Source organism: Centropristis striata, chromosome 16 (assembly GCF_030273125.1).
Source record: "Centropristis striata isolate RG_2023a ecotype Rhode Island chromosome 16, C.striata_1.0, whole genome shotgun sequence".
Classification (NCBI taxonomy): Eukaryota; Metazoa; Chordata; class Actinopteri; order Perciformes; family Serranidae; genus Centropristis; species Centropristis striata.
Genome location: NC_081532.1, coordinates 26736557 through 26764357, shown reverse-complemented (window position 1 = coordinate 26764357; position 27801 = coordinate 26736557). Strand labels below are relative to the sequence as shown.

Below are 27801 nucleotides of genomic sequence, written 5' to 3'. Positions count from 1 at the left end.
TGGCCCTTTCCCATCTGGAAAAATATATTCCTACTGATAGGTGAGTTAAACCTTCATTTCTGATAGTTTCATACACTTAGACTATTAAAGACAATCATTCCAATGGGTCGTTGGTTCAATGGTACAATGTTGCCTACAGGCAACATTCAGACAGGAAACCAGTTAAAAAAGTTCCTTTTATAATGTTTTTAAATTCAAAATGTTACGTATTGTACCCTGTTGAAGCTACTGAATCTTTTACACATGTTTATTAGGTAAATTATGTTAATATTACTTGTGGTACAATGTTGCCTACGGGCAACAAACCCCAAAAACTTCCAAAAGAAAAAAATAATTATAAAATTTCTTCAGATTATGTTTTTTTAGTCTATTAGACAAAAAAAACCAAACTTTTTCCTAACTGGCATCATAATGGGTGCCATAGAGGGTTAACATGGTGGGAATGCACATATTGTCTTATTTCCTCTGATTTACCTCTGAGCAGGGTGATGAGCGAGACTAGCCGGTGCTCCTGGACCACCTGGTTCAGTTTGATCTGAAGGTAATAATCTGTGTAGGCTTCCAGTGTGTTCTTGAACAGGATCCTGCCTCCCATCAGCAGGTGGTGCATCCAGTCAGGGATGTGGAAGACGACTCGGCCTGACACCATGAAGATGACAGAGAGAGTGAGTGAGTAACTGGCTTTACGTCAGGGAACACAAACCTGCAAACCCTGCTACTAGTACAGTTTTTTGTTCTCTGTTTTATTTACTTGTTTATTCCTTGTGTAACTGAGAATACTTTGTTTTTTAACAGTCCTATATACATACAGATATTAACATTACTAGATTTAACAAGTACCTTTAACTGCATTTTTTTCATTATGACAATGCACCAGCACCCTTTAAACCATGGGTCTCAAACTCGTGGCCCGCGGGCCAATTGCGGCCCTCATGAAGATATTTTGTGGCCCCCACCTTGATATGAAAGTTTAATGTGAGTTTTATATGAATGGCACTTTACCGTGTTGTGTGTGTAAGGTCCCTTTAATTACTTTTTTTTTGTAATTCTGTGTCTTTTTTAGTAATGTTGTGTCTTTTTTAATAATTTTGAGTCTTTTTTGATAATTGTGTGTCTTTTTATGGTCATTTTGTCTTTTTTAAATAATTTTGTCTTTTTTAAAATAATTTTGTGTCTTTTTTGTCATTTGGGTCTTCTATAAGTAATTTAGTGTTTTTTCAGTCATTTTGTGTCTTTTTAGTAATGTTGTGTCTTTTTTAATAATTTTGAGTATTTTTTAATAATTGTGTGTGTTTTTTGGGTCATTTTGTGTCTTTTTTGGGTCATTTTGTCTTTTTTTAAATAATTTTGTGTCTTTTTTGGTCATTTTGTATATTTATTTTAGTAATTTCGTGTTTTTTCAGTCATTTTGTGTCTTTTTTGTAATTTTGTGTCTTTTTTGGTCATTTTGTGTATTTTTTAAGTAATTTAGTGTTTTTTCAGTCATTTTGTGTCTTTTTAGTAATGTTGTGTCTTTTTTAATAATTTTGAGTCTTTTTTAATAATTGTGTGTCTTTTTTTGGTCATTTTGTGTCTGTTTTGGGTCATTTTGTCTTTTTCCCCAGCCCCCAGGTAATTTGAGTTTGAGACCCCTGCTTTAAACAATCATAATAGTGATTTAGGTATTCACTAAATCCAAACTTGTTTGTCTTCTTGGGAAAAACAAGACTGGCCTCGGCCCATGCTACACCCTCCACCAAGTTTCATGAAAATCGAGTCTTTAGTTTATCTGTAATCCAGCTGATTGATATAGAAAAAGACAGACTGACCTCCTTGGTGATGGTAATAAACAAAGTCCAGGAGATCTGACTTACCTACATACATTAAGTAGTCATACAGTCCTTCGACGGTGATCATTTCCATGAAGTAATTCTGATTGTGTCTCTTCTCAGCCATCTCTGATCGGTTGGCGTTGTTTTTGAAGAGGTCGTTGAAGAGCTAGGAGAGAGAGGTTTATATCAGACTGATAAAACACTAAATCTGAGGGAAATGATCTTGCTGCATGGACAGATAATTTCACTTGACAAGATTTCTTAAATTAAGATTATTAATCTAGGAATAAGCATGTTGAACGCTCAAAATAAGAAATTATTAGAAGTGTTAGATCATTCATCTTGTTTTAAGGGTTCATTTATTATTTTAAGCGTACAACATGCTCTTTTCTAGATTTAGTTATCTTAATTTAAGAAATCTTGTCAAGTGAAATTATCTGTCCATGCAGCAAGATCATTTCCCTCAGATTTACTGTTTTTATCTTGTTTTTAGACACACCTTTTTTGCAGTGTACAGGCACTAAACAACCTTTACTAACCTGCGTGACTGACAGAAAAATACAAAAAAAGCAAAACATTTTCTGCGGGATTTAACAAAAATAAATAAATGAAATGTGAACAATGATAATCTTGCAAAGAGTCTGTCTCCATTTGAACCTGTGTGGCAGGTTGATTGCATTCATCCCTGCCTTTAGAGGCAGTGGCACATTTGTTCTAGAGCTTCAGTTAAGTGGACATTTATATTAAATTAGCCATTAAATGGTCGAATTGTGTTTAACCAGGTCAAGACTTATGAAACATTTTATGATCTCACAGATTCAGCCTCTGGCAAAGTTCTCACATTAAAGGCTCAAAGCTTTTTTTGGCCAAAATAGGTGAGAATATCACTGCATGTCAGAGTTGATAACAATTTGGGAACCATCCTAAATACGTGAGTGAAAATTTGGTGACCCGGAAACTGCATTGACATCATTTTCCCCACATAGCGGAAATATGACAGGATATCGTGTGCATTAAACCAAGTAGCAAGATGTCGACTACACTGGCTGTGAAGACTGAAATGTCTATTTGTGGGGTAAACTGTGCTTCTAAGTCCAGTTTTGGTTCATTCAGTTTATCTGAAGACTGCTGGATGAATGGAGTACATTTCAAAGGAACTGAAAACTGATATTCCCATGGCAACGCAAAGAGAGAAGAAAAAACAGCCCCTACAGGGATGAACAGTGGCAGACTATAACTTTACTCTGCAAACTATCTCTAAGTGGAAACTGGCCACTTCTCAGTATAAACAACTATTAAATTTAATTTGAGAAACAGGAAGAATCCCAACAGAGAGAGAGAGAGAGAGAGGAGAGAGAGAGAGAGAGAGAGAGAAGAGAGAGGAGAGAGAGAGAGAGAGAGAGAGATTTTTTTATTTTTTCTTCTTCTTTGCTGGGACAGTTAGATTGTATGAATGATATATTGATTGTAATTCAATGATTTTAAATATTGCTTTCTTTTATTGTTATTAGTTTTTCTTTTCTTTTAAAATGAATAATAGAATTATAATAATTTATTGTAAATATTGCTTTCAATATTCCTTACTGTTATCTTTTTTCTGATGCTTGCTTTGGCAATATATACAATGTTACGTCATGCCAATAAAGTCAATTGAATTGAATTGAATTGAGAGAGAGAGAGAGAGAGAGAGAGAGAAGAGAGAGAGAGAGAGAGAGAGAGAGAGAGATGAACTAGAAGTTATAAAATATGAATCCCTAACCTTTTTGTCATTTTCAGAGGTGGGGCTCAGTATGGTGAGCTCGGGGCGGCTGGGTTTGGGTTTGGGAGATTCACAGGAGTTAAAGAAGGACTGGATGAAAGGCTCCAGATGCTGACCTTTCTGACAGAGGAAGCAAAGGACACAATCTGTATCACAATCTGTACATTTCAATGACAATATTATTTCCATTGCAGGCCTATTTTTAATGCAAAAATGTTTAAAGGATTCTGATGGATCAGATAAATACACAAGTGGCTGCTTAAATTGGCTGTGATGTGATAAGAAACATTTGTATTGTAGAAAAATGAGATAGAGAGAAATAAACCGGACCACACACACACACACACACACACACACACACACACACACACACACAATCTTGTACTTCTATCTTTGTGAGGACCCTCATTGGAAAAGTGAATTCCCTGCAAGGTTATAATAGTTTTGGATTGTTCATTAGTTTTAGTTTAAATTTTGTTGTGATTATTTATTTTCAAATTTAGTTAGTTTTAATGAGTTTTTTAGAGTGAGTTTGCTATTTTAAGTTTAGTATTTTTATTTTTTTATTTTTAGTTTAGTTTTTATTAGTTTTAGTTTTTTGTAATGGGGTATTTGTTGAATTGGAGATTAAAAGAGGTCACAGTAAATTTTGCCTTTATTTACTTTGTCTTATCCATCTTCATTATGTATGAAAAAAGTTGACAAAGACGATTATTAATTGTCACTATCATGTAACCTTTAACCCTTAAAACAAAACCTGAAATCTCAAAAAAGGTTTTAAAGAAGTGAGGACCGGCCGAAATGTCCTCACTTTGCAAAAATGTCCTCACTCTGTTGGTTAAAAATGTGTTCCGGTCCTCACTATGTAGGAAATACAAGAACACACACACACACACACACACACACAAACCACCAGGAATGCATTTCTTACCTCTTTTATCAGTTTGCTGGGAACTGACTTAATGATTTTCCCTGTGAAACATAAATAATTTATCTCAGTGATGTATGGTTCTGTCACATTTCGCCTCCATCTCAAACACAAATATCTTTTCACTGCAACCCAAGGTCAGGCTGTTCAAACACTTTCACAGTGTGTTTGACATTTTCTGCTGTTCAAACAGAATCCATCTCACTGGTTTTTGTCATAGTCATACTGTACCCAGGTTCACATCAGGTAACATCTTGTCCAGGAACTGAGACTCCATACTATGAGGGGACAGGAAGTCTGCCAGGAGCTGACTGTTGCTCAGCTCTGGATGCTGTAAAAGTTTCTGCAAAAAAAGCACACGTGAATATACATTACAGACATAAGAAGTATGACTGGATAAAAACAGGTGCAACATATGGCTTGGGTTGCTGTGTGGGCACATTCAGCTGTCTCCACAGAGGTTTTACTCATTTTTTAAAGAAACCATACATGTGGTTTTGTATGTTCTATATCAGGGGTGGGCAACCTACGGCTCCGGAGCCACATGCGGCTCTTCAGGCCATTTGCAGTGGCTCTCTGTAGCTGTAACAAAAAAACTATACGAAATGAAACGTTCATTTCTTTACATTTTAATTTTCATTTACCATTGGTGTAGGCCTAAAGCAATAGGTAGTCTTTATTGTAAAAATTACATTTACATTTTTTTAAAACACTTTTGTCAGCTGTTGATCATAGCTTACGAAAGTCTACCCTCTAAATCAGTAGTTCTCAACCTTTTTGAGTCGCGACCCCCAATTTAACATGCATGTTGTCCGCGACCCCCGCTCACTGAACAGAATTTCACACACACAGTTCAGATCACCCAAAAAAGAAACAAAATGACCAAAAAAGACACAAATTGACCACAAAATGACCAAAAAGACACAAAATGACCAAAAAAAGACACAAAATAACCAAAAAAGACACAAAATGACCAAAAAAGGAAACCAAATTACCAAAAAAGACATTAAGTGACCAAAAAGACTAAAACAAATGATTTGGCGACCCCCAGAAATCATCTTGTGACCCCAATTGGGGTCCCGACCCCAAGGTTGAGAATAGCTGCTCTAAATGATCCTAACTACAAGTCTAGTTTTTGAGTTTCCCTAACTAGGATATCTTTCGATTCAAATCTCCTGAGATATTTCTTCTGTGCCCTGCCTCATTTTCACTTGGGTCTTCACTGCAATCTGACAAAAACATGTTAATAAATGCTCATTATGACCCCTTAGTAATGTCGGTAGGGTAATTTAGACTCAGTTTTAGGCTGTTTTATCTTTCTTGTAAGGCTAAAAATATGGTTTGCGGCTCCATTCCGATTTTTTTTTCTTTATTTGGCCAACAATGGCTCTTTTGTTAGTAAAGGTTGCCGACCCCTGTTTTAAAGGATATCAACAGAGTTCATTGCAGAACATTTTCCACAAAATATGATTTTTTTAATTCATCTCCAGCCTTGAAAGAAGCTTCTGTCCATTGATATCAGCATGCTGCAAACATTAACATGCAGAGCCTTATTTTGAGATATAAAAATCTATCACAGTGAACTGTTTGACTACTTTTTAGTCATGCTGGCGGCGTGGCTCTCGGGATGGTAATGTCAGTCTGTCAGTCTCAACGACTACAGGATGGATTACCATTAGATGTTATACAGACATTCATGTCCCCCTCAGGATGAATTGTAATTACTTCGGCAATCTGCTTTCTTTTTGCCCGAGGCGACCATGAGGTCACAATTTTAATATGTTCAATACTTGCTGCAAAATTAATGACATTCCCATCAGCCTAAGGAGTACTTGGTGTTTTGTGCTAATTAGCACACATTAAGGTAATATGCTGAACAAGAAAAATTACCTGCTAAACATCAGCATGTTGGCATCCTAATTGTAAGCATGTAAATATGCTGACATTGGCATTTAGCTCAAAGCACCACTACTCACAGAGCTGCAAGCATGACTTTACTCTCTCTGTCTTGTTACTTTTCAGTCATCATCATGTGATGATGCTGCACAAGAACCATTTTAATGTGTTTGCTGAGAACTCCATGCATTCATGAGTGATGTTTCCAAAAACAGGCCTCAGAAGACAAATAGTCTTCAGTGGTGAAAAGGAGGTGACTTTTGTCATTTTTCTTCATAGTGTTTGGCAGCCAAGCCTCAAATCTTGTTAGAGAGTCCTTGAATGCACCGCTAATAAAAGAGGTGGACCCTGATCACAACTTAAGAGCCTAAAGTGAGTTTTGAGAAGCTGCAGCTGCCCTCCTCACAGCTAAACCAGACAGAAAGATCAATTTGTCTCCATTAAGAACAGTGATTTAACATGTCCACAGTCCTGACACACAGGGCCCTTTGTTCCTCACAAATTCATAGTATATATATTTATATATACAGTACAGGCCAAAAGTTTGGACACACCCTCATTCGAAGCATTTCCTTTATTTTCATGACTATTTACATTGTAGATTCATCAAAACTATTAATGAACACATGTGGAATTATGTACTTAACAAAAAAGTGTGAAATAACTGAAAACATGTCTTATATTCTAGTTATTCAAAGTAGCCACCCTTTGCTCTGATTACTACTTTGCACACTCTTGGCATTCTCTTGATGAGCTTCAAGAGGTAGTCACCTGTAATGGTCTTGAAAGAGTTCCCAGAGATGCTTCGCACTTGTTGGCCCTTTTGGCGGTTGGAACCAAAGATCTCAAATTTGGACTCATCAGACCAAACCACAGATTTCCACTGGTCTAATGTCCATTCCTTGTGTTTCTTGGCCCAAACAAATCTTCTCTGCTTGTTGCCTCTCCTTAGCTGTGGTTTCCTAGCAACTTGACCATGAAGGCCTGATTCACGCAGTAGTCTAGTCGTAATCCCCATAGGCCCAATCGTAAACCCAGAAATGTTGAGTACCCTAAAGTTTTATTGCAGAAATGTCATCTATAGGCCTAATGGATGGAATTTAACTTGGTTGCTAAAAGTTGCACTTTGGGCAATTTGCATAATTAGCATAATAAGCCAATAAAGTCAAGACACCACAGGTGAATAGGGTAAAAAAAAAAAAATAGATATCACCATGAAACTTTCTCAGTTGATTACTTATGTTAAGATAAGAAAAAAATGTATTGCGTTTTTTTTTTATTTTAACGTTTACATATGCAAATGAGGCCATATCTCATCAAATATGCGCTCATTTGCATACAGACAAAATCAGATTGTTTGACAAAGTCATGCTCAAAATATTTTTTTCCAAGAGTAAACATGTATACTTGGGGGTCTGAGTTGAGTCTGAGTTGGTGAAAACCTTTAGGGAACCTGGTCAGGAGGCAGTGTTGACCTATGGCCGGATGGAATAATAAATGAAGTGTCCCATGCATTTTTTTTTACCCTATTCACCTGTTGTTTCTTGACTTTATTGGCTTATTATGCTAATTATGCAAATTGCCCAAAGTGCAACTTTTAGCAACCAAGCTAGGCCTATAGATGACATTTCTGCAATAAAACTTTAGGGTACTCAACATTTCTGGGTTCAAGAAATTTCGACTAGACTACAGTCTCCTCTTAACAGTTGTTCTAGAGATGTGTCTGCTGCTAGAACTCTGTGGCATTCATCTGGGGCCTCATGTATCAACGCTGCATACGCACAAAAACATTGCGTACGCTGTTTTTTCCGCACACGGCACATGTATGAAAAGTGAACTTGCCGTGAGAATGTGCGGACTGCTCCGCAACCTTTCGAGGTGCCATGAGAATGTGCGGTGGCACCGCAAACTTTTGTTTGGCAGAAACTTTTGTCTTTTATGCTCTATTTAAAACGTGTTTCATGTCTAAACTCATACTACACACAACTGGCATTATTTTTATAGTTTATAGCTCTCGGGAAAATGGAGGGAAAATGCCGTTTTCCACCATCAATAACCCGTTCTAAATATGAGGGGATAGATTATTTTCTTTCATCTAATTTCATATTTTAGACTTCACCTGCGTACTGCTGCTTACTTGTGCAATGATAGTATGTTGAAGTCTATATGTTTTGATGTTAAGATTGTATATTTTCTTAAGTCTATATATTCTGCTATTTCCACTATTTTTATATATACCGAATTTCCAATAAAGTACTTGTGATTCTGATTATGGAGCGCACACATTTTTCACATATAACCTGCCTTAATTACTGTGTCAAAGTGCCGATCGCCGACCATTTCCCCTTTGGTTCAACATGGAGATGTTAACGATGCAGGTGTACAGCGACCCATGACGCACAGATCCCTCTCCCCGGAGAAAAAACGTGTGTTGGAAATCCTTTCAGAATAAGTTTGGTGTGGTGCATATTTGATCCCGTATATGATGTTTAATTGGGACAACAAGTTCAGTGTGGCTTATAAACTGATGCGTAAAAAAATGATTTTGGCGCACATTACGCACTGGCAGCTCCAACAGCTCTGACTTCATTCAATAACGGTGGCGTTTAGAAGGAGCGTGTGTTGAGGGACCTTCTGTCAGTGCAGCTCTCTGATCCGGCTGGTTAACAGCCACAGTGACATCTTGTTGCTGATCCCAGACCTGAGGCACTAAAAAGCTCATTTCCTGCCTCCACCCCGGAGATCACCACGTCCACATCGCTGCAGTGGCAGTAAGTTGATTTGTCGTTGTTTTGTCGATAATCAGCGGGCATGCCGGCGATTTATAGTCATTTGCATGTCATTTGCGTATTCATTTTGGGGAGGGGCCGGGGCGTGGCTGGTGGCTCGTGCATGTGCGCTCAGTTCCACGCTGGTTGGGATTTATCAAGGAAAGGTGCTGAACCTGGCGTAAGAACAGTTTGATACATGTGGAGGTGAGTTTGCGTACGTACTTCTCTAGTTTTGGGAGTACGCCATCTTTTAGTATGAAAGCTACGCACTCTTTGATACATGAGGCCCCAGGTCTCTAATCTGAGCTGCTGCTAACTTGTGATTACTGAGGCTGGTGACTCAGATGAACTTATCTTCAGCAGCAGAGGAGACTCTTGCTCTTCCTTACCTGGGGCGGGCCTCATGTGAGCCAGTTTCGTTGTAGCGCTTGATGTTTTTTGCGACAGCACTTGGGGACACATTCAAAGTTTTCGCAATTTTCCGGACTGACTGACCTTGATTTCTTAAAGTAATGATGGCCACTCGTTTCTCTTTACTTAGCTGATTGGTTCTTGCCATAATATGAATTCTAACAGTTGTCCAATAGGGCTGTCAGCTGTGTATCAACCTGACTTCTGCACAACACAACTGATGGTCCCAACCCCATTAATAAGGGAAAAAAATTCCACTACTTAACCCTGACAAGGCACACCTGTGAAGTGAAAAACAATTTCAGGTGACTTTCTCATGAAGCTCATTGAGAGAACACCCAGGGTTTGCAGCGCTATCAAAAAAGCAAAGGGTGGTTACTTTGAGGAATCTAAAATACAAGACATGTTTTCAGTTATTTCACACTTTTTTGTTCAGTACATAATTCCATATGTGTTCATTCATAGCTTTGATGCCTTCAGTGAGAATCTACAATGTAAATAGCCATGAAAATAAAGGAAACGCATTGAATGAGAAGGTGTGTCCAAACTTTTGGCTGTACTGTATATATATACACTACCGGTCAAAAGTTTTAGAACACCACAATTTTTCAATTCTTTATTGAAATTCAAGCAGTTCAAGTCCAATGAACAGCTAGAATGGGTACAAAGGTAAGTGTTGAACTGCCAGAGGTAAATAATAAAAGGTAAGGTTAACCAAAACTGAAAAAGAATGTACATTTCATAATTATACAAAAAGGCCTTTTTCAGGGAACAAGAAATGGGTTAAAAACTTAAAGCAGTTCTGCAGCAACGGAGGTTGATCAAGCCTTGAAAGTTGCTAAGTTGCTACCAATTCCTACAGGTGTCCCAACTTTTCTTGATCACTTACAACCTATAAGTTGCTCCACAATTATGGGAACTTCTGCAACAGAGTTGGGAAGAACTTTCTGAAGAATATTTGATTTCCATTGAGTGTGTTCAGCTGTTCTATCTGTTAAGGTGGCTACTTCGATGAGTCAACAGTTTAAAATACATTTTCCTTTCTAAACTGATTCTATAATTTATTTTTTAACTTCAGTTGTTTATTTGTTACATGCATTAATTTCAGAGTACACTGAGACATTAAACTGCATCGTTTTCAATAAAATTCTGGAAAAGTTTTGACCAGTGGTGTATATTTTCCGAACACTGGACATGGTGTGTTCCTGGAACGTGTTTAAATTTAATCTTGATGTCTGGTTACTATCTGTTCAGCCAGATGCAGTGAGTGGAAATATTTGTCTGAGCACTGTGTGTGTGTGTGTGTGTGTGTGTGTGTGTGTGTGTGTGTGTGTGTGTGTGTGTGTGTGTGTTTGCGGGTGTGAGTATGTGTGTGTGTGCATGTTGTGGGCCTGAGAAAAAGTGGAAAAAAATTACAGAAGTGAATTTCTACTTAACCTTCATTGTTACCGTGTCACTTCAGACACCAAGTACTGTAATGGGAAAATGTCACTCTGATCATAATACTTGGCTTAGTGTGCTACATTTGGTCCATGTTCAAATGTGACTCATGCATTTGCTTGATAATTATATGAGCCCACTTTCAACGCTTAAGATTGCAGTCACAGCTGCGTGTTTAAATTATCTACATCTTTCTGCACAGAAACATTACATAATCTGGGGTTCGTTTCAAGATTATAATAGTTTTGGATTTTTCATTAGTTTTAGTTTTAATTTCATTGTGAATTTTTGTTTTCGAATTCAGTTAGTTTTAATTAGTTTTTAGAGTGTTTTTTCTAGTTTTTGTTTAGTTTTTATTTTTTGAAAATGCTTAGTTTTAGTGTTAGTTTTTTGTAATGGACTTTGTGTTGGTTGTGAGATTCAAAGAGGTCATAATAAATTTTGCCTTTATTTCCTTTGGTTTATCCATATTAGCCCCAATAAGGTTATTAACTCTTACAGTTCCAGGTGATTTGAATTTTGGTTGGAGTGTAGACATCCCAGTCTCAGTAAACATATTTACCATGTGTTCCTGCGTGTTCACTAACCAGCAGCTGTTTATTTGGAGCTAAATAAATTCATTTCATATCAACCAAAAGGATGGAATGAAGCCCACAAAGCAGGAAGACACACACTCAGCAGTGGAGAAATAGAAACACTGTACTATGTATGAAAAAAGTTGACAAAGACGAAAACGAAAGACATTTTCACTATAATTTTAGTTAGTTTTAGTTAATTTTGTAACCACACAATACAGTTTCAGTTAGTTATCGTTTTTTAAAAAACTCTTGTTTTTATTTTTATTTCAGTTAAAGAAAAAAAAATCAATTCTAGTTTTCGTTATTTCGTAATAACCCAGTTTTTTTTTTTTTCAATTCTGGCTTATCTCCAGACCCATTGGTCTGTTTTAAGTACACATATTTAATACAGTTACGGAGCAAAAGAGTCCTATTTTGTCAGACATCTACCTGAAGGTACTCCTGGAACTCTTCCCGCTTCGATGTGAGGAACTCGTAATTCTTGGGACCGATGATTCTCTTCGAAGGCAGCTGTGCATCTGGAAATGAGCCTACAAAAATATAAAACAAATTAAAGCAGCTTGTTGTCATTTTCGCAAGAAAATCACAGCGAAGACACAAAATGATGGTTTACTCGAAAATAATGTCCTGTGAATCATCTGGAATCAGTGAGATCACTTTCATTGGAAATGATTTGTGGATAACAATGAATTAGAAAAGGACAGCGCACAGACCCTCTAATGCAGCTGTTCTCAACCTTGGGGTCGGGACCCCAATTGGGGTCGCGAGATGATTTCTGGGGGTCGCCAAATCATTTTGGAAGTCAGCTCTGTCTCCACTGTGTTAAAGTGTAATGTGTTAATGTGTTTTAGTCTTTTTGGTCACTTAATGGGTTTTTTTGTCATTTTGTGGGGTTTATTTTGTCATTTTGTGTCTTTTTTGGTCATTTTTTTCCTTTTTTTGGTCATTTTGTGTTTTCTTTTAGTGATTTTGTGTCTTTTTGGTCATTTTGTGTCTTTTCTGGTCATTTTGTGTCTTTTTTTTGGTAATTTTGTGGTCAATTTGTGTCTTTTTTGGTCATTTTGTTTCCTTTTTTTGGTAATTTTGTGTCTTTTTTTAGTCATTTTGTGTCTTTTTTGGTCATTTTGTCTTTTTTTAGTCATTTTGTGTCTTTTTTTGGTCATTTTGTGTCTTTTCTGGTCATTTTGTGTCTTTTTTGGTCATTGTGTTTACTTTTTTTGGTTATTTTGTTTCTTTTTTGGGTGATCTGAACTGTGCGTGTGAGATTCTGTTCAGTGAGCGGGGGTCGCGGAAACATGCATGTTAAATTGGGGGTCAGGACTCAAAAAGGTTGAGAACTACTGATCTAATGCAAACAGAAACCTTACCGTGAAACTCAGTGAGCTTTGATTCAAGGACATAGAACTCCAGATATCTTCTGTACACAGACCAATGCTCAGTCTCATGTCCCACTGTAGACAAAGACAAACATTCAGTAGGATTAAATCATGACAGGCAGTGAGAGGTCACTGCAGAGACTTATATTTACTCTTAGATTTTGATTTTTGTTGATTTCGTTGACCAACAAGTGACTGTCTTTAGCACCAGAATGTAACTATTGTTAATACGATGATCTTGTCCCTCATAGACCTGCATTTTCCACTGAAGGATTACTTGGATATTTTGAGAAGCATGCTTATTTGCATAATTACAGTACGATGAGCAGATCAATGCTACTCTCATGTCTGTACAGTGAAAATTAAGCTCTAGCCAGCAGCTATTCACAAGGTTTAGCATGAAGACTGGAAGAAGCTAGCCTGGTTCTGTCTAAAGAAAACAAAATCTTATGTACCAGCAGAAACCTTACCTGCAGAGGCAATAAAAAGTATGTAACCCTTTAAACGACCTAGTTTTCTGCATTAATTTGTCATAAAATGTGATCTGATCTGCATCTAAGTATAGACAAACACAATGTGTTTAACCAAATACCACACAAACAATTATAATATTTTATGTTTTTATTGAATACATCCATTAAACATTCAAAGTGATGGTGGAAAAAGTAAGTGAACCCTTTGGCTAATGACTCCATTAAGAGCTAATTGGAGTCAGGAATTAGCATACTTGGAGTCCTTACAATGAAACAAGATTTGAGTGAGGTGTACAGATACTTTGACCTGTAAAAATACTAAAACGTTTTGAGATTGCTCTTGGCACTGTAAATTTAAAAAAAAGTGCCAGAAGTTGTTGTTTTGCTGCTGCTTAAATTCTTAAAACAAAGTACCTAAGAAGTAGGTTTTTTAATCTAATTTTTTTTTTTGATCAGTGCTTATTTACACATAAATTATTCCTGGGATTAAACACAAGCACTTACACTACAGTATTTATACATATTATATACAAACTATATTCTTCAGAAAAGGATACCACAGCTCATTCTAAACAAGAATAAAACAATAGGGTAAAATATACTTTATTGCCTACTTTTTGCATGCAAAAATCTGAAATTTTCTTAACTTCGCATGTGTTAAATCTGCTATTAGAAAGGACACATTAAACTCATTTACATCGAAACAGAATACACAACAGAGGCTATGTTAACCCTTTGATGCACAACGTGGGTCAAAAATGACCCGCATTCATTCCCCATGTTATTTAATGTTGTGTGTTTCTGTGCTCTATCTTTTGATACTAACCTATTTTATGATTGAATATTCTAAGTATTCTTTAAATATCTTGTTTTTGATAACAACTGATCATTATTTCCATTTTGCCTCTCATACTTTATGAAGAAAATAAGTTTTTGTATTATTACATAGCTAACTAGCTTAGCAAGCTTCTTAGATAAATACGTAGCCAAGAAGTTAGCTAAGTAGTTAGCTGAGCAAGCTACTTAGCTAAATACTTAGCCAAGAAGTTAGCTAAGTAGTTAGCTTAGCAAGCTACTTAGCTAAATACTTAGCCAAGAATTTAGCTAAGTAGTTAGCTTAGCAAGCTTCTTAGCTAAATACGGAGCTAAGAAGTTAGCTAAGTAGTTAGCTTAGCAAGCTACTTAGCTAAATACTTAGCCAAGAAGTTAGCTAAGTAGTTAGCTTAGCAAGCTTCTTAGCTACACACGGAGCTAAGAAGTTAGCTAAGTAGTTAGCTTAGCAAGCTTCTTAGCTAAATACGGAGCCAAGAAGTTAGCTAAGTAGTTAGCTTAGCAAGCTACTTAGCTAAATACTTAGCCAAGATGTTAGCTAAGTAGTTAGCTTAGCAAGCTACTTAGCTAAATACTTAGCCAAGAAGTTAGCTAAGTAGTTAGCTTAGCAAGTAACTTAGCTAAAAAATGGATATGGGTCATTTTTCACCCATGTCGTGCATTAGAAGGGTAGTGACACATAAAGGGATTTTATTTCAAAAATAATAAAGGAAAACAAACTAATTGAGGAAAACCTGGAATGATGAAAATAATTCATTGCAAAGATATAGAACATAAAAACTCATACATATCAGGTCACTTTAGACCCATGTTGTGCATGGGTCTAAAGTGACCCGATGCAGGGTAGGTAAATGGATATAAAGTGCTGTGTGCTGAGGCAGCAAGCTGGCCTCTAAAAGATGCTGTCCTTACTGATCAAGACATTTTCTGCCATGCAGCAGAGCAGAACGAGCCCTGTCAGATGACAATAAGTGAGACAGAAGGACAGGTGTGTTAACCTCACCTGCTTTCCGGTCATTGCGCTCTACATCGATACAGAACACAGGAATCCTCTCTCTCTTCACATCGTCATCGTAGAAATCAATGTACGGGATGGTGATGTTCCAGGCTGACAGGTTTCGGGGGGTGCTGGGGGTGGAGGCTGCCTCCATGGGGGAGTCATCCTCCAGCACCATCATGGCTTCCTCCACCTTGAATGGAAGGAAGTGAGAGAGGTCAAGGCCAAGGAGAAATAGATTATGGTTAAAACTAGTAAAAACAGCTGTAAAATCTTAGATTTCTGATTCTTGGATTCATTTTGTTCTTGAAGTAATGCTTATTTCATACTAAGTTACAATTCAAACGTGTTCACCATGACACCATTGTAACTCATAAAACATACAGTGTACATCTATAACATTTACTATAAAGGAAATAAGTCCATAAGACAAAGGTCAGCTGAGACTCAGCCACAAAAAAGGGAAATGCAAAGCAAACATAGCATATCCCCTAACATTACATTCAGGAAGTGCAATTAAGGGACATTTCCAGATAATCAGTTACAGGTCCTGTTTTACTGCACCAGCTATACAAAATAATAGAGCTCGACCGATATGGGATTTTTGAAATGGATATTGTTTTTTCTAGGGGAATAATTCATAGATTGTCGATATGGCGGCTGATATAGTGAATTTTTGAGAGACCTCTTTTATGTGGGTTGTGCACCAATTTCCACAACCAAGAAGGCTGCTATATTAAAAAATAATAATATAATAATATATATCATAAAATTATATATATATATATATATATATATATATATATATATATATATATATATATAAGAATATTTCACATAATTATGTATCATACAAACAATGTATTAGATTGTGTTACATTATCAATCAGTCCTATAGATTAAAACAGAGCAAATAAGGACTATTTAAAAAATGTATTGCTAAATAAGCATCAGTACATTTTTCAGTATCAGTCAATTGCTGAATAATAAATAAAGATTAAATAAATATAACTTCTAAACCACTTCAAGCATTGTTTTCTGCATTATATGCTGTGTAAAAAAACTTTTCATATCAATACCAACAGCTGACTAATTCATCTATGAATTTCTAGAAGACAGGTCATTATATATGGTTGATTTTTGTATACACAATATTTGTACAACAATCTCAAACACTTAAGCACTCACTGATTACATTTATCTCAACCAAAGCCGTTGTTTAGCAATTTTCATGAGTCTGGTATGTTTTCATAGGGAAATACTTGCTCCTTGAACATCACACAACCATTTGCATGAGCATACAAACTCATAAAACAAAACCTGAAGTTATGTTAACCATTCACTGAGCACAAAAATGGATTTTAATGTTTCAGTGGAACTCTGGGGAAATAGACATACGTCATGTATTTTATTACTTGCAGAAAATGTTGGTCAACCTGGACAACACGTCATACAATTCTGGAAAACACTGGGAAAATGAAAGTTCATCTGTTCATCTTTCGAACAGCAAGATTACTTTCCGGAATCACACAAACATCTTGGGAATCCACAAACAGTGACCTAAGGCTGACTCTGACTCTGATATCATCAAAATAGGAAACTCTGGAGTTGACACATGGGAGGCAGATTTAGTGAACAGTTTGGCTTTCCTTTCTCTACTCTCCGACGCCGCCAAGTGGTAACTACAGTGTTGGTGTAGAGGAGTGCTGCAGTTTAAATTTTACTTTTTATACTAATCAAAACTTATTGATTCATTTAACCTTTATGTATACTCAATCACAAAAACAAGGGAAAGGAAGCACAAAGCAACAAAGAGGCTTATTAACAGAGAAGAAGATATACCGTGTTAAACATAATAATAAAGCATATTAATATCGTAACTCATATACAACTACTTCCTTACTTACTACTAATAAGCAATAATTCTGAGGTTATTGAGGGAAAACTCTTGGTTAATGGCTTACTGGTTGTATAATAAGGCCATGCAGAATAAGGCATTAATAAGTACTTAATAATGTCTAATTAAGAGCCAATATGTTACTTATTTGCATGCTAATAACCAACTACTTAATGTTGAATATGTGTTCCCTAATCTAAAGTGTTACCAAATAATTAATATGTAAAATTATGAATCTGGCTCATGGAAAATATAGCTCGGGCCAGTCAATAAAGGATGTCCAATCAAAACAGGAAAATGTTTTTTTGATTACTTTTTGCTATTTTTAAAGCATTGCTTAAAGCTCAGATCAATCAGAGGCATGTGTAAGAATGAGGAACAAACGGGATCATTTGTGTTTAAACCTGGACTCTAAAGCAGACCTGGGCATTGGGCGGCCCGCGGGCCACATCCGGCCCGTTGGCTGTCCTTGTATGGCCCGCGTGATGTTACCGAGAAATTAGAAATCCATATAACCGCAGTGCTTTTATTTTGAAAAAAAAAATAGCAAACATTAGCACTAGCTAACAACACTTTTACTATAGTTAAGACAACAAATATAGCCACTAATATATATGACAGAAGAAAATAAACTTTAACAAACCTTGTGTCCTGTCAGCCAGCCACTATAGAAGCCTTTTTCATACTTTATATCAACTTTATATCAATTACGACGCACTCGTTATTATTTACCGGTCGTTTTTTCATTTAACCGTTCTACCGGTTATTTCCTGTCACTACCTTTCAAAATGAAAGCACCCGTTTCACACTGGACGGCACTTTTTCAAAATAAAAGCACCTCAACATTGTTAAACACCTTGAAAATGTACAAACATGAAAAACAAGCTATATAATACAAAAACATAAATAGGAAGCTTACTAAAGGTCATTTACAGTTGTGTTTAAAATAAATGGACTAGTGATATAGTGATTGGAGTATTTACTACTTTTTACTGCTATATTTGATTTACTCCACATTAACAGTCTTATCATAACATGTATTCCTATCAGTAGCAGCTCAAAACCAGATAATTTACTCTATGTTATGAAGCGATTAAATTAATATTGAGCAGAATTTAGTTCCGAGTTTTGGTCCGGCCCCTGCAACCTTCGTGGTATTGGTCATGTGGCCCCTTGGGAAAATTAATTGCCCACCCCTGCTCTAAAGGATCTTTAGGACCTATCATCCGGTAAGCATAATAACAAACACTTTAAATAATTTAATAATGCCTCACCATATCGTCCTCTCCCTCCACTAGGCCATAGGATGGCAGCATGGCTCCCTCCATGGTTGTACTCTTGAACACTCCTTTGATCTTACTGCCAATGCGGCTGATCCCGAAGGACTCGCCCCTCTTTGACGTGTTTCTGCAGGCCAAACAGTGGAGTCAGTAAACAAAGAGTAATGGAGGAGATACGCATGGCTTCGGCAAAGCGCATGCAGCTTGAGAGAGGAGACGGGGAAGGAACCGTAGAGGACAGGAGGGGAAGCGAGGAGCAACACACTGCGTCGGTATCATGACTGTACAAGGGGAGAAAAAAGCTCAGATAGCCAAACCCAAAGCCAAAATGTCACTTCACAGCCATCTCACAATGAAATGCCTGGTTAGTTGTTAAAGTGCTGCGGGGCCAAAAGCAAACACAACACACAGCAGTGATTTCATGAACAGTAGATGTCTACGTCTACAAATTTTAATGATCGCAAAAATTGGTTACCAGTCAACCAGAATAGCCTGTTTAACCCTCTGGAGTCCATGAAAACGCCGGAGCACAACTTCTTCATGACGTCACAGCGCAAAAACGAAGCAGCATGGAGCCCTGCTGTCAGCTGAACTCTAAAGTTTTGGCTTTTCCAGAAGTTTCCATGTCCAATTTAATGCATTAACCCTTTTTTAGCAAAGGTAAAAAAAATTAAAAAACACCTGGAAGTGTATTAACATGATTTTACTTTTTTTGCAGAGATTTTTCTAATTTAGCTTTGTGTATTTAGCATTTGCAATGCAATCTTTCGTGTTTACTGTTTTTTGTAATTTCTTTGTGTTTTTATCAGTTTTTTTGTCATTTTTGTGTGTTTTTTGTATTTTTATTGTGTTTTTAGTGTGTTTTGTGTGTGTTTGTATGTGTTTTTTGTAATTTTGTGTGTGCTTTTGGTTTGTTTTTCATGTTATGTGTTTTACGTGTGTTTTTTGTAATTTTTTTGTGATTTTGTGTGGTTTTTTTGTGTTCAAAATGTTGATCCAGTAAGTCAAAATGAAAAAATAATCAGGTCATATCGGTGAGGTTGTGCTGAAAACAATAATACCAACACGTCAAGGTAAAGATATTTAAGTGGTTTATACAGGCAGAGTGAAAAGGAGTCAAAAACTGACAAAATAGCCCCAAACTCCAAAGGGTTAAGTGAAATAAAAACCACCATATGACACATGGTGATGTACTCCATACACAAGAGACTGAACATTGAAAAGTCACTGCATTATCAGAAACAACAGACGAGTCTTCAGCCTAAACAACGCAACAAACAGTGGCGGTTCTACACAGGGGCCTCCAGGGGCCACTGCCCCTGTAAAGAAGCCTTTGGCCCCTGCTGTGGCCCCTGTGTCAAATTAATAATAAAATGATCAATTTATAACAATGAACAATGGAACAATTCTAACCTTTTTTTTTGTTCAAACAATATCTCATTGTACACAAAAGAAACCCAGAATGTGTACATTGTATAATAGTTTAACTCTATGGAGTCTTATACATTTGTGTCTTTTTCGTGGTAATTTTGTGTTTGTTGTTGTGTCATTTTTTGTTATTTTGTGTCTTTTTTTTGTTATTTTGTGTCTTTTTTTGTCATTGGTGTCATTTATGTGTCTTTTTTGTGTATTTTTTTGGGTCATTTTGTGTCTTTTTCAAGACATTCAAAGATTTTGAATGCTTGAATATCATCTTTGCCATTTTTTCATGGGCTAATGTGCCCCTCTGATTAAACACTGGCCCCTCCTTGGCCCCCACAGTAAAATTGGTCTAGAACCGCCACTGGCAACAAAGTTGGAGGAAAGACACATGACAAATAAAAAACATGCAGGAGTGTGGCTGGGACTGAGAGTGGACAGCATGACCTGTGACACACAGATGGACCCTGACTTACTTGGGTGATGAGTGGCGGTGGGATAGCGAGCCGTATGGGAAAGTTGTGAACGTGGACTGGGCATGGAGGGAGTTAAAAGATGCAGGTGAAGAGCTGCCAGAGGCGGTGAACAGTGAGGACGGGGACTCGGGGCTCCAGTCCCAGGAACTATAAGCAGAACAGGGTCGCGTCCCCACGGGCAAGAGGAGGGAGAGGGCCGTGGGTCATACCGGGGCAGGCAGTATGGTGGTTACAGAATCAGAGTGGACATACAGTCACAGACACAGCACGGTGGTGGTAATACACATATGGGGTAACAGGCGGACAGACGGGCAGAGTGGAAGGGAGGTTACTGAACTGCAGACATGGAGGGGGTTGAGGCTCGAAGTTTGTCAGCGGTTTTCTAACAGAGTGCCAGTGAGAGACCCTTTATACTGTCTCATCTATCTCCTTTGCGTAGCATATTAGTCTAGACGGATTTCAGAAAAAAGGGCTCCTATAAGAAGTGAGGAGCATTTATGGGTACAAGTCGGGAACCGGCCTACCTTACATATCTCAAGGGTGCTGAGTCCAAAAAAAAATGGTTCCCAAGCGAAATTTTGAGTTTTTGACCATCTAATTTGTATATCAAATGGCCACCAAATTGCCCATCTTGCTCAGTCATTGGACCATTTCCCCTTAGTTTTTTTGTAAGTAGACAATCAAGATGAGGAAATTAAGTTTCTGGTTCTATAGTCTAGGGTCAGAGCAAGGATATAGTGGAGGCTCAGTGTCTTTTTTATGCATATATATATATATATATATATATATATATGCAAAATACCAACTGGAACATTTAAAAGTGAATATTTATGTCGGCCTTAAAAAAATGACACAAATAATGCTTAATTTCACCTTAAAAGTTGGTATTTTGCATATATATATATATATATATATATATATATATATATATATACATAAAAAAGACACTGAGCCTCGACTATATCCTTGCTCTGACCCTAGACTATAGATCCAGAAACTTAATTTCCTCATCTTTGATTGGCTACTTACAAAAAACTTGGGGAAAATGGTCCAACGACTGAGCAAGATGGGCAATTTGGCGGCCATTTTGATATGCAAATGAGAGTCAAAAACTCAAAATTTCGCTTGGGGACCATTTATTTTGGATGCAGCACCCTTGAAATAAGTAAAGTAGGCCAGTTCCTGACTTGTACCCATAAATGCTCCTCACTGTCACTTTTTGGACAATTCCGTCTAGACTATATTTCATGCTGCTTTGAAACTGCCTGACATAACAAGCTTTCTATTCTAAACGTGGTGAAATATGGAAAAATAAACAAAAAAAATCAACTAACACCCCTCCTGAAGTTCTCCTGAAGTTCCCCTTATGTTAAACTCTGTCATTCTGGAAGCAAGCAAACCTAAGTTTGAAAGATTTAGCAAGAAAATTCTTAGAAATCGAGCCGACACCTTCTCAAATTAAGTTTTTATATTGCATATGTTCAGCACAATCACTCTTGATTAGCTTGATTAACATATTATAATGATGACTCATGCTGTGATTAACATGATTAACTGATTACCCATTTACTTAATCTTTTCTCATTTCCATTTACAGCACAGGCACCAAATAAAACACATACTTATGATCTAGCAGTGCTCATTGAACTGAAGCCCTGATTGCAGCGAGCCCAGAGCACAATGAATTTATTAACAAGGCAGCACATGTTTCTCTTTAGACCAGTCAGGCAAGAATGAAGTGTCGCTTGTATCTTGCGTGCAGCAGCACTGTTCAGCCAGCCACTGTTTTGATCAGCACACTGATGCCTTATACTCACCGAATGTCATCCATACTGAGGCTATTTCTGGAACAATATGCACAAGGAGTTAGTGGCAGGGCCCCGTGGCCACATACACACCAGACCCCGTGATAGAAACATGACAGTCGATCCCTGAGCTCAGGCCATTTCACTTCGTATTTAAGTTTCATTGTACTTCAAAGTAAAATTGCTAATTTAGAGCTTCTTTTAGGCTGCGTTAACCCTTGTGCATCCGTTTAAAAAAAAGCTGCTCTGATGTCCTTTGAGGTTTGAGTTCAATCTTTTCCACACAACACGACAATTCTACTCCTTAAAGCAGCTATTCTCAACCTTGGGGTCGGGACCCCAATTGGGGTTGCGAGATGATTTCTGGGGGTCGCCAAATCATTTTGGAAGTCAGCTCTGTCTCCACTGTGTTAAAGTGTTCATGTGTTAATGTGTTTTAGTCTTTTTGGTCATTTCATGTCTTTTTTTGTCATTTTGTGTTTTTTTTGGTCATTTTGTGTGGGGGTTTTTGGTCATTTTGTGTGGGTTTTTTTGGTCATTTTGTGTCTTTTTTGGTCATTTTGTGGTCAATTTGTGTATTTTTGGTCATTTTGTGTCTTTTTTTAGTCATTTTGTGTCTTTTTAGGTAATTTTGTGTCTTTTTTGGTCAATTTGTGTCTTTTTTTGGTCATTTTCTGGCTTTTTTCTGTCATTTTATGTCTTTTTTTGCCATTTTGTGGTCAATTCGTGTCTTTTTTGGTCATTTTGGTTCCATTTTTTGGTCATTTTGTTTCTTTTTTGGGTGATCTGAACTGTGCGTGATTCTGTTCAGTGAACGGGGGTCGCGGACAACATGCATGTTAAATTGGGGGTCGCGACTCAAAAAGGTTGAGAACTACTACCTGAAAGAATTGTCACTAGCACTTATTACTGCACTATTAATGGATCTTATTGCACTATTCCTTGATTGTTCCCCTTTCTTTCTGTAAGTCGCTTTGAATAAAAGCGTCTGCTAAATGACTAAATGTAAATGTAAATCTTTTCCAAATCTAGGATATGCCAGTGATTACCAACATTGTTTTTATTGTTTTTTCATTTTTTGTGCTTGGCTAGATTGTAAAAAGAAAACTCCCACTTGTTACCTTAGAAGACAAAAATGTCCCCTTTTGCTGTAATAATACTAATATTATTTACTTTCACTGAGTTAATTTTATAACAATCATTGGTAACACTTTACAATAACCATCTAAGTAATGTTTATAGATGGTTTATAAACCAATTATTAACCATTTACCAACTGCTATACATATTTAATCTTTAAATGGTTTCAACCGATTTCTTAAAAGGTATATGAATCATTTCAAAATCATTAACATACTAAATATGGTGTTAAAAATGTAATAATGAGTGAAACTAAAACTATTAATGAACTATTAATTATAATTTAATTGTTTGTTAATGGTAAATTAATTCTAAACTTACATTAATATACCATCTATTTGCCATTTATAAATGATTTAGTTAGTTAAACATTAATAAATGATGTATTTACCATTCTAAATGGCCTATATACAGTTTATAAATGATGATTAAACATTAATAACATAACATTAATCTGTTTACCATTTATAAATGATGGTTATTGTAAAGTTACCCAATCATTCTGACCATAAGTACCAAATATACATTCATTTTCATAATTCTACCCTCTATTTATGCCCCTTTGTCTACATAAGCAATCACAGTCTGGGATATGTCAGTTATAAGTGACAACATTGATTTTGATACCTTGCATCAAACATTGCAGCACTCCAAAATACAGCAGCAATAACTAATGAAAACCAGGAAAATAGTATAGCCAGAAATGTCCCGATTGATGCACAAGGGTCAAGCCAAGCTTAAAGTGAATTCATGAATGCAGCTGGCACATAATATATTCTGCCTTCACACTGCAGAGGCTACTGGGATACAGAGAGTTGTAAATATTTTAAAAAGTTTCATGAATGATCGTTGAAATTCAGACAGATTAAAATAACTTATGTTGCATGTGGTGCAGACACAGTTAATTTTCTGCCTCAATAAATAGCAGTGAGGCTCTTTGTTTTAACTGGACTATCAAAAGTCACTTGTACCTTCTATCAAATACTAACTGATGAATCAATATACTGGTAGCCATTATGGTCAAGCTTATATTGCTCCACAAAAAATACAAAAACTGGTAAAGTGAAAGCTACCTGTTCATCCTGGAATTCCTGGCAGGGGACTCGGCCCCTCTCAGAAGCTGGCGGAAATACTGGAGAATGATACGGAAAGAGCAAATAAAGCTTTGTAAATTTCAAGTCAATCAAACACAGCATATGGGGCAGCGACAAACAAGGGTTGGCAAGATGTCGAATGGTGTAACCACAAAAAAACGATAATTAAATACTTCATCCACCTACATTGTATTTAAGTGGACTTATACATATAATTACTTCATTTTAACTCTATGGAGTCGTGGGCTATTTTGTCCATTTTTGAATCCTTTTCATGTCTTTTCATGTCTTTTTTGGTCATTTTGTGTCTTTTTTGTGTCATGTAGTCTTTTTTGGTCATTTTATGTCTTTTTTGGTCATTTTGTGTCTTTTTTAGTCATTTTGTGTCTTAGCAAGTCATTTTGTGTCTTTTTGTGTCTTTTTTGTGTCATTTTGTCTTCTCATTTTGTCTTTTTGGGTCATTTTGTGTCTTTTTTGGGTCATTTTGTGTCTTTGTAAGTAATTTGTGTCTTTTTTGGTCATTTTGTGTCTTTTTGTGTCATTTTGTCTTCTCATTTTGTCTTTTTGGGTCATTTTGTGTCTCTTTGTGTCATTTTGTCTTCTCATTTTGTGTCTTTTTTTGGTCATTTTGTGTCTTTGTAAGTCATTTTGTGTCTTTTTTGGTCATTTTGTGTCTTTTTGTGTCTTTTTTGTGTCATTTTGTCTTCTCATTTTGTCAGAACCAGAACTTTAGAGGTAAATCTACAGTAGGGCTCCACGCTGCTTTGTTTTCTAGTCTGGATGTGATGAAGAAGTCATGATTTGGCGCTTTTGGAGACTCCAGAGGGTTAAACATCAAATTCATTTTTTTTCAAAAGTTTTGACAAATTATGTAAAAATGTGTTATATACCATAGTGTTGCAATATAAATGTGGATTGTGTTTTTTCTCATTTTAGTTCATATTTATTTCCCAGTATATAATCAGATTTTTATGGGGGAAAAAATGACTGGTTACACCAACTGACACTGCTTTAGATCACTTCATTGACCCATATGCAACTTCTGGGACACTATATGAGTAAAATTAAAGAAACATAATGCCCTGTGTATCAAATGACCTATTCGTGCCTTTATAATAATCACGACTGCACTGTTTGTTTTGGAGAAGGAAAAGGAGTGGAAACAAAATATCAAATAAAATCATTATTTTCCAAACACTCTATTCATGCAGAGCAGTGGCCTGCTGTGGACAATGGCTAAGCACTGGTCCACCCAGCTGTATTCAACGAAACAGCCTCTGAGGGGTGAAATTTGCCTTGGCAGCTTGGCATAGTGCCAGCGTCGGCTCATTGGCCAGTTGCGCGTCTGGTATTGATGACATGGCCGATAGTGGTTGGTGGCTGAGGGATCGGAAGAGGATAGCGCAAGAGATTCACTGAATTCCACATCAACTCTGATTCCAGCACTTTGCAGATATTGTTTGTTAAATCTGGCACAAACAGAACTAAAAATGGTGAACTATATTAATATTTTTATATATATGTATCTGTGCTTAAACAAACATATTTTGAAAGGGCATGCCTGAGGCTGCAGACAGACAGATGCAACACAGATATGAAAGAGGGGATTCATTAATTGGGTTGAGCCGGAGGCATGTGTTGTCAAGCTGGGTGACAGTGAGTTGAGTGATTTATTTTGTGGTGTAGACACTAACCTCATCACTGTGACAGAACATGGGGGTGAAAACATTCTCCAGAAGGGACAGGACGTGCTCATAGGCTTCAAACAAACATCTCATGGTCTGCAGTTTCACCACCTCCGCATACGGACCCTCTGCAACTGGGAAGTTCAACAAAAATAAATACATTTTAACCCATAAGAACCCATGGTGACACCCTCGTAACAAACACTTTAAATCTTCTAGAATCTAAGATTAAACCAATTTCACAATTCTAACCGATTAATCGGGTGTCCTGTATTGCATTTAACTTGTTCTGACCATATTTACTGTCACAATTTTGATATATGTTATGGAGATGCAAACAAAAAGGAAAATGGTTATTTGTTTTTATTTATTATTAATTTGCTACTTAAAAACAAATCTGAAAATTAATTTGTTGTCAACTCTATGGAGTCTTGGGCTTTTTGAATCCTTTTCATGTATTTTCGTGTCTTTGTAAGCCACTTTGTGTCTTTTTTAGTCATTTGTGTCTTTTTTGGTCATTTTGTGTCATTTTTGGTCATTTTGTGTCATTTTGTGTCTTCTATGGGTTTTTTTTGTTGTTATTCTGTCTTCTCGTTTAGTGTCTTTTTTAAGTCATTTTGTGTCTTTTTTTGGTCTGCTTTGTTTTTATGTCTGGATGTGATGAAGAAGCCATGCTTTGGCGCTTTTGGAGACTCCAGACATCACTATTAATGTCACAATTTTGATATATGTTGTGGAGATGTAAAGAAAAAGTCAAATTAGTGTTTCTGTATTTTAAAATAAGAAATATTATGAACACAAAAACCATAAACGCCCAATGTAATGTTTATGTCACATCACAGATCTTTGACATTTAGGGGTAGTATTTTTTTAAAAGCATCATAAATGTGTTCTACGTGATCCACTTGGCCCCATAATTTTCCTTTAACCCTTTGATGCACAACATCATTCAGTATTCCAAGTTTTCCTCAATTAGTTTGTTTTTGATCATCATACATCCTAATTTTACGTTTTCCTTTATTCATATTTTAATAAAATCCCTTTTTGTGTCACTACTGTTCTAATGCACAACATGGGTCAAAAATGACACATACTATCCATTTTTAGCTAAGTAGCTCGCTAAGCTAACTACTTAGCTAACGTCTTGGCTAAGTAGTTAGCTAAGTAGCTTGTTAAGCTAACTACTAAGCTAACTTCTTGGCTAAGTAGTTAGCTTAGCAAGCTACTTAGCCAAGTAGTTAGCCATGTAATAATACAAAACCTTTTTTTTCTTCATAAAGTATGAGAGGAAAAATGTAAATAATGATCAGTTGTTATCAAAAACAAGATATTTAAAGAATACTTGGATGATTCAATCATAAAATAAGTTGATATCAAAAGATAGAGCACAGAAACACACAGCAGCATTAAATAACATTGGGTCTGGGTTCTCATGGTTTAATAAAAAACATATTAAAAGTAGCCATTTGCCCTTTATAAAAATTATACTTATTATAAATGAATTGAGTGACATACTGTTGCGTATTTCTTCCACTATGAAGGGGTCGAAGCGGATCTTATCGACGCTCTCGTCCAAACAGTAAGTCTCATAGATCTTCTTCAGCTCCTCATGAAGCATCATCTTCTCTGTGTCAGACAGCTCTGGGCACAGGATCCTGTCGTTGAACTCCTCTGAGAAGTTAAAAGAGTGAGACAGCTCAGTTTCACTGTGTCAGGCCCTTTAACAATGCATCA

General features: G+C 36.6%; 1 protein-coding gene across 5 annotated transcripts in view; it reads right to left on the bottom strand.

Annotated features, from left to right (window-relative positions):
* Nucleotides 1-27801, bottom strand: part of LOC131987726 (sorting nexin-14-like) — a 44480-nt gene that overhangs the window by 4849 nt on the left and 11830 nt on the right. For 2 of the 5 annotated variants that reach the window (XM_059352581.1, XM_059352580.1), the window contains exons 14-27: nucleotides 27583-27738; nucleotides 26077-26201; nucleotides 24362-24420; nucleotides 22161-22187; nucleotides 20344-20490; nucleotides 18443-18575; nucleotides 15278-15464; nucleotides 12962-13045; nucleotides 12024-12124; nucleotides 4730-4841; nucleotides 4502-4542; nucleotides 3571-3690; nucleotides 1854-1977; nucleotides 475-639 (exon numbers count right to left, since the gene is read on the bottom strand). In XM_059352581.1, coding sequence (XP_059208564.1) covers nucleotides 475-639; nucleotides 1854-1977; nucleotides 3571-3690; nucleotides 4502-4542; nucleotides 4730-4841; nucleotides 12024-12124; nucleotides 12962-13045; nucleotides 15278-15464; nucleotides 18443-18575; nucleotides 20344-20490; nucleotides 22161-22187; nucleotides 24362-24420; nucleotides 26077-26201; nucleotides 27583-27738 — 1581 coding nt within the window. The remainder of the gene's footprint in view (nucleotides 1-474; nucleotides 640-1853; nucleotides 1978-3570; nucleotides 3691-4501; nucleotides 4543-4729; nucleotides 4842-12023; nucleotides 12125-12961; nucleotides 13046-15277; nucleotides 15465-18442; nucleotides 18576-20343; nucleotides 20491-22160; nucleotides 22188-24361; nucleotides 24421-26076; nucleotides 26202-27582; nucleotides 27739-27801) is intronic. The other 3 variants (XM_059352584.1, XM_059352582.1, XM_059352585.1) reach the window with 3 other exon arrangements.